At 48.5% G+C, this 11,886-nt stretch overlaps 1 protein-coding gene across 3 annotated transcripts in view; it reads left to right on the top strand.

The window, feature by feature from the left end:
- The first annotated feature begins 214 nt into the window (after positions 1–214).
- Positions 215–11,886, top strand: part of LOC134958358 (cadherin-related family member 3-like) — a 419,058-nt gene continuing 407,386 nt past the window's right edge. For all 3 annotated transcript variants that reach the window (XM_063940905.1, XM_063940906.1, XM_063940907.1), the window contains exon 1: positions 215–332. In XM_063940905.1, the coding sequence (XP_063796975.1) occupies positions 308–332 (25 nt within the window). In that variant the 5' untranslated portion in view covers positions 215–307. The remainder of the gene's footprint in view (positions 333–11,886) is intronic.

Here is an 11,886-nt window from a genome sequence, read left to right as displayed (position 1 = left end):
GGGATTTATATTCTACAGGGTTCCTCCTAATCTGCGGCTTTAGAAGGGTTGCACCGAGCAGGGAGCAAGGGGGCTATGTGGGCGCCACGCCAGTATTCAAGATGGCGCCACCAGGACCTGGAAGTGACCACCCGCCGCTCAGGCCCCCGGAGGCCGCTGATAGACCAGCCGGGAGCGGGCTCAGCAACAGGCGCACAGCGCAGGCCGGGGGTCCTCCAGCCCGAGCACCGCTAAGCAGGAAGAGGCAGCCGCTGCGGAAGAGAGCAGGAGATATCACCCGCCTCTGACCCTCCACAGCGCGGCCGCGATGATAGGCGGGCATTCCCTCAGCGGTAAGGGGGTAGCGGGCAACACTCACCACCACCCGCAAACACCGGGACTATGGCGCAGAGCAGGGTACTTCAGCTCCGGGTGGGGGGGGGGGGGGCGTCCTATGTCCCGGGCACCAGCCTCAAGGGGTCACATCTTTCCGGGCCGCACTGCAATCGAGGCCCCGGCTTCTCCCGTGTCAGCAGGCCACAACCCGCACGGGTGTAGGAGACACCTGCCGGCTCCGCAGACCGTGCTCACCAGTACAGGGGTACCCCAGCTGGTAGGGGTGAGTCCCCAATGTTGCTAGGGAGCAGCCAGGTAGCAATAAATCTTTATCCAAGGCAGGAGCTCCAGTGAGACACGTCTGCTTAGATCTGCCCCCTCCATTTCGATCTTTTATATGGCGTGGAAAGAGACCTTGCATTAGTTTACTCAAACTGTGCCAGACTAGGGCAAATGGAGGGATTCATTTTCCGGACGTGGGGCGGTATAGTCATGCAGCCCATTTGAGATACTTAATTGATTGGATACATGGCACTAACGTATATGCAAATACCCTACTTGAATCTCAGCTGTTGGGTGACTCAAATACTGCTAGCTTTCTTCACACTCGTGATCAGGATATCCCGCTTATTCTTTGAGACAATCCTCTTCTCTGGAGTTCGAGAAAGGTCTGTCACATTTTGAGACACAAAAATGGGTTTAATGCTCATTTATTCACACACCTTCCCTTCTGCAAAAACCCGGGCTTTCAGGGCAGCATGGCAGCTCACCCCTTCACCTTATGGTGGTTAGGAGGGATCATTTCAATTGGACACTTAGTTAATCTGAAGGATAGACGGCCTTTAACATTCTTAGAAGCAGTAGCTAGGTTTGAAATACTTCGATCTTATCCAGTGGCATTTTTACAAGCACACCACTACACCTCTACTGTGCTGAGGGAACTTAAAAATACAGACTGGGATAATCCTTTAGATACTCTCATTCGTCAAGGATCTTCTCAAAAAAAGGCGATTTCCTCCCATTATGTATTCATGGGCAATCCTCTTGATCAAACTGCCATACAATCAGGGATGAGTCAGTGGCTACTCCACTTCCCAACTCTCTCGACTCAGGACCTTCTAAGATTTCTTAATGTTTCCTGCAAACTTTTACCTTCTAGTATGTACCAGGAACTGTTCTATAATGTAACACACAGAACCTACCTTTCTCCTAAAAGACAATTTCTCATGGGCTTAATCCCTTCTGATAGTTGTCCCAAATGTACTCGGGGTCTTGCAGATTTATATAATTGCTTTTGGGACTGTCCAATAATTAGGGGCTTCTGGTTAAGGGTCAAACGGGATGAGGAAACTGCATTAATTAATTATGTCCCTCTTACCCCAGAGTGGGCTGTTTTTGGATTCCCTCCCCCCAAATCTCAATGTATTACTAAGGGAGGGAAGAAGTTGCTTTTAGCCATAAGCTCCGCAACTAAAAAAACAATATTGCAAAACTGGATACATCCTAACCCTCTATCTTTCCCCCTATATAAAGAAAAACTGCATAACATTTTTTTTTTTTTTTTTTTGTAAAACTGTTTTTCTTTTCTCATTTTTATAATATAAAATTTTACATACAGTGGTGAGTCAAAATGAAAAAAGATAGGAATGGCCAAGATACATACATGCATTTCAGCATTAACAGTACTGCGAGTGTCTCTGTGCCTTGCAACTCGTACCACTTAATTTCGCATATCCTATACTTATACACTGTAAACTGTCATCACCCACTTATAAACATCATAAAATAATAAGGGGAACACAAGAAGGGAAAGGGGAAGGGGGGGAGACAAGACAAGACAGTTCACTCCTTAGTCGCGTGGCATACATACATACATTACCCCATTCCATGTGCCCATCAACCTCAATATAGCAAGGTATTAACTCATATCAATTAGCATCTACATGTTTGTGAAGAACCCAGGAGGTATTTTGAAAGAGCTTTTCAATGTGGCCCCTGTGTATCAATGTCTAGACTGTCGATGTAAGGCTCCCATTTCGAGTAAAAGCGAGCGACTCCCCTCTCAATGTCTGGCAAGGTGGCTTGGCGCTCGAAATAGAGAACCCGTAAAAGAACATTTTTTAATTCCCCCAAAGAGGGAGATGACTTCTTCGTCCAATGGTTCAAAATAACCTTATTAGCCACCGAGAGGATGACCGTGAGAATGGGCGTAACTCGCTTCCTATCCGGGCCAAGAGGCCAACCCTCAAAACAGTTGCATAAACAAGCTATGGGGTCTCTGGCGATCCTCAATGAGAGAGTTCTATTAATAAATACAATAACTTTGTTCCAAAACGTGGCAATCTTCCTACATGTCCAAAAACAATGAAGAAAGGAGGCCCTTGACATGTGGCATTTTAAACATTCACTATTCCCATCCGGGATCATATGCACTCTTTGGGCCGGGGCTATATAAGCCCTGTGTAATAACTTAAAGTACACTTCCTGAAGCTGAGCCGAGTGTAGATATTTAAATGTATACTGACAGGATTTCAGTAGAATTGGATGCGCCGGGAAGTCCGGTACATCCCTCTCCCAATTAGAAACCGTACGTTTCCATAGCTTTTCCGTCTGTATCACCCGTAAATGGTCATAATAATAAGATATACGATAAGCCGAGGCATTCGTGAGAGTGAGGAGAGTGGCTATCGGATCCTGTTTGTCTGGCGAGGACATAGGGGCAGCCATAGTAATGACAAAATATCGGGCTTGCAGGTACATATAAAAATTTGAGTTTGCTATACCATATTTGGACTTTAATTCCTCAAAGGAGAGCATATGCCTTCCCCCAGGGTCAAATACGTCTCTAATAGACGAAATTCTCTGCTCCCGCCACTGCTTAAAGTTAGTATTTTCCAGCCCAGGACTGAAGCAGGGATTCCCCCAGAAAGTTGTGTAACGGGAGGAGGCCGGGTTTCTATGTAATTTTGAATTGGAATAGTGCCAGGCTCCATGAGTATCTGAAAGGATAATATTCGCCTTGAGTGATGCCGGCAGCTTGTTCCTTGGGGTGTGAAGGAGAGCGCTGGGAGAGAAGGGGGCAAACAGTTCCTCCTCCAATGTATAATTTGTAAAACAAGAACGCTGCCATAACCAGTCTGTGACATAGCGGAACCTCACCGCTCTGCTAAACGCTTCCAAGTCTGGAATCCCCAGCCCCCCCTCCGCCCTTGGCATCTGAAGTTTAGCATAAGAAATCCTTGGTTTCCTCCCCCCCCCCCCCCCCCCATAAGAATTTAGAGAACATGGAGTTTACAGACCTACAGTCTTTTTTTGTAAGGCGTAATGGCAGCATCTGCAAAATATGAGAGTTTCGGTGACACTACACTTTTGAGGACCGTGGCCCTTCCCAGCAAGGACAAGGGCAAATTAACCCACCCGTCTAGGAGAGCCCGGACAGCCGTCAGGACCGGGGGAACGTTAACTGTATACAACATTTCCAGTGATGTGGGTATCATTATCCCCAAATACTTAAGAGCCCTCTGGGTCCTAGGGAACTGGGACAATATCGGGTGCCTATTAAAGAAGGACGCATCTCCCGATAGAGGCATGAGTTCTGATTTGGAAAGATTAACCTTGTAACCCACAAAGGATCCAAAGCTATCAATGATGGAGACTATAGGTCCTATCGACCTGCTGGGGTCAGCGATAAATAGCAGCATATCGTCAGCAAACAACGCTATCTTAACCTCCAGCCTGCCCACCAAAATGCCTCTAAAGGAAGACGCGCCACGGAGGGATATCGCCAGTGGCTCCAGGGCCAGGGCGAATAGTAGAGGGGATAGAGGACAGCCCTGACGGGTGCCTCTCTGGATGTAGAAGGGGGAAGAAATATAGCCATTGCCTAATACTTGCGTGGCCGGGTCTGTGTATAGGCGGACCAACATTTCTACAAAGGCTGACGGGGCCCCGAACCTATGTAGGGTATCAAATAAATGGTCCCAAGTCACCATATCAAATGCCTTTTCGGCATCAAGTGATAAAATTACATTGGTGCCCGTATCTGAGGAAGACTGTAACCTCTGCATTACTGTTAAGACTTTTCTTATATTAACCACCGCCTGGCGGCCCCAAATTAATCCCGACTGATCTGGGTGGACAATGGAGGGCAATACAAGTTTTAACCTGTCAGCCAATATCTTAGTAAACAGCTTATAGTCCGTATTAAGCAGGGAAATAGGCCTATAAGATTCCGGGAGTTCCGGATCCCTGCCAGGCTTCGGCAACACCCTGCGGAACGCGGAGTTAAAGAAACCAGGCAGGGCCCGACCGGAGAGTAATTCATTAAAAGATACCTGCAATGTGTCCCGGATATGGGGCATTAGGATTTTATAATAATCATTGGAGAGGCCGTCCGGTCCCGGTGCCTTTTCAGTCTTCAGTGCCTTAATCACCCTCTCTACCTCCTCCCCCGAGATGGGTGTCATAAGGGATGAGGCCTGGCTGTCAGACATCTGAGGTAAACTCATATTAGCCCAAAAGGCTTCTTTATTGGGCAGATTACTAGGAGGCTGAGAATACAATTGGGCATAAAAAGAACTCAGCACCTCCGTTATTTTGGCACTAGCGACGGTACTAGGGTCACCGTCGCTAGTGCGGAGGGATTTAATTACTGAGGAAGAATGGCGCCCTTTCAATAAGAAGGACATTAATTTCCCCGGTTTATTACCATATCTGTGAAAAGAAGCAGACCTATAGAAAGTGTGCTTGGCTTCTAAGTGATTCAGAATATTATCAAAAACGGCCTTTTTGTTATTATAATCAGCCCTATTAGTTGGAGTAGGTGAATGCTTAAACCTCTGAAAGGAAGTCGTTAAGTTTGCCTGGGCTTCCAAGTATGAGCCGTCTAATTGCCTATCCCTGTGTGCGCAGTAAGACATAATTACCCCTCTCATGATGGGTTTAGATGCCTGCCAGAACATCAGAGGCTTCTCGGACTCATAACTTGCGTTATTACTCTTATAGTCTAGCCACGCCGCCTCCAACATGTTACGAAATTTCAATGAATTAGCCAGATATGCCGGGAACCGCCACTGCCGCACCGGACCCTTATCCACCTGCACCGCCAGCTTAATCCAACATAAGGCATGATCCGAGATACTTATAGCTTTGATCCCAGCATCCATAACCTTGGGGAACATATGTTCTGACAACAGCAAGTAATCAATGCGGGAAAGCGTACCATATGCAGCTGACAGGCAAGTATAATCCCGTTCTAGCGGATAGCACGCCCTCCACACATCCACCACCCGCAGCCGGCGGGTTATATAGTTAACACCCACTTTAGGGTCACTAAGCCCTCGACTGGAAGCCACATTCCTATCCATAGCATGAGACGAAACCACATTGAAATCCCCCCCCTAACACAATGTTGGAATCTATATGACCATACAGTTTGTTCAGCATTTCTAGAAAAAACCCTTTGGGGCGATTATTCGGAGCATATATGTTACATAGCAATAGGCGTGTGCAGTCTACTGTGACGTCTGCGATAATATACCAACCCTGCGGGTCCACCTTTACAGAATGAACAGTATAAGAAAGAGACTGTCTAATCAATATGGCTACCCCCCGTGCCTTAGAGGAGTATGGGGCCGAGGCCAACACTGACCACCGAAGTGTGTTAAGTTTGGCCATCTCTAGAGGAAGGAGATGCGTTTCCTGCAGGAAAGCTATATCCATACGGAGCTTGTTCATATACATAAGAATTTTTTTCCTCTTAGCCGGGGAGTTAATACCCCCCACGTTCCATGTGCTAATCGTTAAAGACGACATGCAGCCAATCTAAATAGACCCAGTGAAGTAATGACGAGCACATAAATGCAATGGCGGTCCAGCCACCGCTGCTCCACCCACCACGCTTCTTGAGCAAACATACAGGGGGGACTAGACAAGACACAGAGAGGGTAACAACATATAGAAACAAAAAAGCAGAGCAGGACAGGAGGCTGCAACTCGCCTCCATCATCCAAGAAATAAGGACTTCCAGCCATTTAGAAATCCGTGGTATTAACTTCAAACATGGCGTGCTTACCCCTAGCACACCCCGGTCAATAGCTACCTTCAATGAAGAAAATGAAACTCCCAGCTTCCCCCCAGCCCAACTGAGCAAACTAAACTGAGATTAAGGAAAAGAGGGTGTTTAGTACTTGTAAACTGGATAAGTATCACTTAAGCAATTTTTTCCCCGCATATGGATACCATACAAATAGCAGGCATGCAAGCAGTCCCATCCGGAACCTCCAGGCCTTTCATCAAGTGACGCGTGAATCTCTCAGCACAGGGCCTATGATGCGGAACGTGGAGAAGCAGGAGAGGATGAGTGTCCCGACTTTCTTCCTTCAGACAGGTAGCTAGCTGCGTCAGCCGCATTAGAAAAGTCACAAAATGATTCCCCTTCAAAGAGCCGTAATCGTGCAGGGTACAGCAGTGCAAATTTCTTGCCCTCCTGGACCAGGCGTGAACAAATCTGGGAGAAATCCTTGCGGGCTCTGGAGACTTCTGCGGAGTAATCCTGAAAGAGACGAATGTCCCTACCATCCCATGCCAGAGCTCTGTGTCTCCTGGAAGCAGACCAAATAGCTTCTTTATGCAGAAAGTTTAAACAACGAAAAATTACCACGCGTGGCCTCGCGTTCTGAGTGACCCGTCCTGGGCGGTCCGAGACGATGGGCCCTCTCCACTACCATGTCTGCACATGTATCCTTAATGTCCAGCAACTCCGGAAGAGACTCCTGTAGAAAACGGTATAGGTCTGGCGCTTTAAGAGATTCTGCTAGGCCCATGACCCTGATGTTATTCCTCCTCGATCTGTTCTCCAGGTCGTCTAATTTATTCATACCTTGGTAATAAGATTTCTGCATAGTGTCAGCGTTCGTTTTCAATTCTGCTACATCTTGGAACACTTCCCCCAATCTCTGCTCCGTGACTAATACCCTCTGGGACAGCTATTTCATCTGAGACTTAATGTCCTGTGCCACCTGCGTTAACTTAGCAGCGTGTGTGTCCATGAGGGGCCCCATCGTTACCTTGATAGCTTTCACGACATCCTCATATGAGACTGGGGCTGCAGGGAGAGGCAGGCCGAGACCCATCATCCAGCTGCTCCTGTGTGTCCGGTGCGGCGGCCATATTGGATTCTGCCCGGCGCCGCTCAGAGCGGGATCTTTGCTGCTTTGCCGGCATGGAAGAGGTGAGAAATTTCTCCATATGGTGGAGGAGACCTTCCCCTCACTGAGGCTGCGGGAGCCGCCGGGTTTGTGTCCGCGAGCGCGGCTCTGCTTGCTGTGCTGGCCGGGGTAGCAACGGAGCTCTCACGCCAGGCTCCCGATCACATGGGAGCCGGAACCGGAAGTCCTGCATAACATTTTTAGAATGGATTGGGTGGAAACCATGTTTGAAAAAGAAAAACGGGTACATCCATTCTTTGATGTCTGGGAAAGTTATTTGCAACACAAACTTTTTCAGTACGCAAGGGAATCCACAGAAGCCTACGACTGACTTCATGGTATGAATTACGTATCTTAGACGGAGATCCTCCCGTTGCTCTTGATTAATTTGCTCCCTTGCATCTTATTTTGGTGTGGGAGGTGAAAGCCACACATTCTACTGGATTTAAATCGACCTTGTGTATTCTACACTCTGTGATTAATACATACTACTTCATTACTATCCTTAATACTTGTTGATGATTAATGATTGACGCTACACGGTAATATATGTAATGTTAATATTTTATTGTACTCACTCTGTACATACATGTCTTGTGAACAGTGTATTTTTTTATTCATGCTTCAATAAATAAAAAATATATATATTTCTCTGACATCCTAAGTGGATGCTGGGACTCCGTAAGGACCATGGGGAATAGCGGCTCCGCAGGAGACTGGGCACAACTAAAGAAAGCTTTAGGACTACCTGGTGTGCACTGGCTCCTCCCACTACGACCCTCCTCCAGACCTCAGTTAGAATCTTGTGCCCGGCTGAGCTGGATGCACACTAGGGGCTCTCCTGAGCTCCTAGAAAGAAAGTATATTTTAGGTTTTTTATTTTACAGTGAGATCTGCTGGCAACAGACTCACTGCAGCGAGGGACTAAGGGGAGAAGAAGCGAACCTACCTGACTGGAGATAGTTTGGGCTTCTTAGGCTACTGGACACCATTAGCTCCAGAGGGATCGAACACAGGACCCGACCTCGATCGTTCGGTCCCGGAGCCGCGCCGCCGTCCCCCTTACAGAGCCAGAAGCAAGAAGTGGTCCGGAAAATCGGCGGCAGAAGACCTCGGTCTTCAACAAGGTAGCGCACAGCACTGCAGCTGTGCGCCATTGCTCCTCATGCACACCTCACACTCCGGTCACTGATGGGTGCAGGGCGCTGGGGGGGGGGGGGGGGCCCTGAGCAGCAATATAAACACCTTGGCTGGCAAATCATCACAATATATAGTCCCAGGGCTATATATGTGATAAATTACCCCTGCCAGAATCCATGAAAAAAGCGGGAGAAAAGTCAGCCGAAAAAGGGGCGAGGCTATCTCCCTCAGCACACTGGCGCCATTTTTTCTTCACAGTGCAGCTGGAAGACAGCTCCCCAGGCTCTCCCCTGTAGTTTTCAGGCTCAAAGGGTTAAAAAGAGAGGGGGGGGGGGCACTAAATTTAGGCGCAATATGTGTATACAAGCAGCTATTGGGGGAAAAATCACTCAGTTATAGTGTTAATCCCTGCATGATTATATAGAGCTCTGGTGTGTGCTGGCATACTCTCTCTCTGTCTCCCCAAAGGACTTTGTGGGGTCCTGTCCTCAGTCAGAGCATTCCCTGTGTGTGTGCGGTGTGTTGGTACGGCTGTGTCGACATGTTGGATGAGGAAGGTTACGTGGAGGCGGAGCAGAGGCCGATAAATGGGATGTCGCCCCCTGTGGGGCCGACACCAGAGTGGATGGATAGGTGGAAGGTATTAACCGACAATGTCAACTCCTTACATAAAAGGCTGGATGACGTAACAGCTGTGGGACAGCCGGCTTCTCAGCCCGCGTCTGCCCAGGCGTCTCAAAGGCCATCAGGGGCTCAAAAACGCCCATTACCTCAGATGGCAGACACAGATGTCGACACGGAGTCTGACTCCAGTGTCGACGAGGTTGAGACATATACACAATCCACTAGGAACATCCGTTGCATGATCTCGGCAATGAAAAATGTGTTACACATTTCTGACATGAACCCAAGTACCACATAAAAGGGGTTTTATGTTTGGGGAGAAAAAGCAGCCAGTGTTTTGTTCTCCCATCAGATGAGTGAATGAAGTGTGTAAAGAAGCGTGGGTTCCCCCGATAAGAAACTGGTAATTTCTAAAAAGTTACTGCTGGCGTACCCTTTCCCGCCAGAGGATAGGTCACGTTGGGAGATATCCCCTAGGGTGGATAAGGCGCTCACACGTTTTAAAAAAAAGGTGGCACTGCCGTCTTAGGATACGGCCACTTTGAAGGAGCATGCTGATAAAAAGCAGGAGGCTATCCTGAAGTCTGTATATACACACTCAGGTACTATACTGAGACCTGCAATTGCCTCAGCATGAATAGTGCTGCTGCAGCGTGGTCTGATACCCTGTCAGATAATATTAATACCCTAGACAGGGATAATATTTTGCTAACATAGAGCATATTAAAGACGTCGTCTTATATATGAGGGATGCACAGAGGGATATTTGCCGGCTGGCATCCAGAATTAATGCAATGTCCATTCTGCCAGGAGGGTATTAGAGACCCGGCAGTGGACAGGTGATGCTGACTTTAAAAGGCACATGGAGATTCTGCCTTATAAGGGTGAGGAATTGTGTGGGGATGGTCTCTGGGACCTCGTATCCACAGCAACAGCTGGGAAGAAATTTTTTTACCTCAGGTTTCCTCACAGCCTAAGAAAGCACCGTATTTTCAGGTACAGTCCTTTCGGCTTCAGAAAAGCAAGCGGGTCAAAGGCGCTTCCTTTCTGCACAGAGACAAGGGAAGAAGGAAAAAGCTGCACCAGACAGCCAGTTCCCAGGATCAAAAAACTTCCCCCGCTTCCTCTGAGTCCACCGCATGACGCTGGGGCTCCACAAGTGGAGACATGTGCGGTGGGGGCGCGTCTCGGGAACTTCAGGGACCAGTGGGCTTGCCCACAGGTGGATCCCTAGGTTCTGCAAGTAGTATCACAGGGATACAAGCTGGAGTTCGAGGCGACTCCCCCTCGCCGTTACCTCACATCAGCCTTGCCTGCTGCCCTCGGAGAAAGGGAGGTAGTACTGGCGGCAATTCACAAGCTGTACTTCCAGCAGGTGAAATCAAGGTACCCCTCCTTCGACAAGGCCGGGGTTACTATTCCAAAATGTTTGTGGTACCGAAACCAGACGGTTCGGTGAGACCCATTCTAAAATTGAAATCCTTGAACACTTATATACGAAGGTTCAAGTTCAAAATGGAATCGCTCAGGGCGATTATTGCAAGCCTGGAGAATTTCATGGTATCACTGGACATCAAGGATGCTTACCTGCATGTCCCTATTTACCCTCCTCACCAGGAGTACCTCAAAATTGTGGTACAGGATTGTCATTACCAATTCCAGACGTTGCCGTTGGTCTGTCCCCGGCACCGAGGGTATTTACCAAGGTAATGGCCGAAATAATTTCCCGTACTTGGACGATCTCCTTATAAAGGCGAGGTCCAGGGAGCAGTTGTTCGTCGGAGTAGCACTATCTCGGGAAGTGCTACAACAGCACGGCTGGATTCTGAATATTCCAAAGTCGCAGCTGGTTCCTACGACGCGTCTACTGTTCCTGGGTATGGTTCTGGACACAGAACAGGAAAAAAAGGGTTTCTCCCGGAGGAGAAGTCCAAGGAGTTGTCGTCTCTAGACAGAGACCTCCTAATACAAATACAGGTGTCGGTGCATCAATGCACGCGAGCACTGGGAAAGATGGTAGCTTCTTACGAAGAAATTCCATTTGCCAGGTCCCATGCAAGGATCTTCCAGTGGGATCTGTTGGACAAGTGGTCCGGGTCACATCTTCAGATGCATCGGCGGATAACCCTGTCTCCAAGGGCCAGGGTGTCGCTGTTGTGGTGGCTGCAGAGTGCTCATCTTCTAGAGGGCCGCAGATTCGGCATACAGGACTGGGTCCTGGTGACCACGGATGCCAGCCTTCGAGGCTGGGGGGCAGTAACACAGGGAAGAAACTTCCAAGGACTATGGACAAGTCAGGAGACTTCCCTACACAAAAATATTCTGGAACTAAGGGCCATTTACAATGCCCTAAGTCAGGCTAGACCCCTGCTTCAACACCGGCCGGTGCTGATCCAGTCAGACAACATCACGGCAGTCGCTCATGTAAACCGACAGGGCGGCACAAGAAGCAGGATGGCGATGGCAGAAGCCACAAGGATTCTCCGATGGACGGAAAATCATGTGTTAGCACTGTCAGCAGTGTTCATTCCCGGAGTGGACAACTGGGAAGCAGACTTTCTCAGCAGACACGACCTCCACCCGGGAGAGTGGGGACTTC

This window comes from Pseudophryne corroboree, chromosome 9 (assembly GCF_028390025.1).
Source record: "Pseudophryne corroboree isolate aPseCor3 chromosome 9, aPseCor3.hap2, whole genome shotgun sequence".
In the NCBI taxonomy this organism is placed as follows: Eukaryota; Metazoa; Chordata; class Amphibia; order Anura; family Myobatrachidae; genus Pseudophryne; species Pseudophryne corroboree.
Note: the sequence above shows the minus strand (reverse complement) of the source record. Positions and strands in the feature narration are given on the sequence as shown.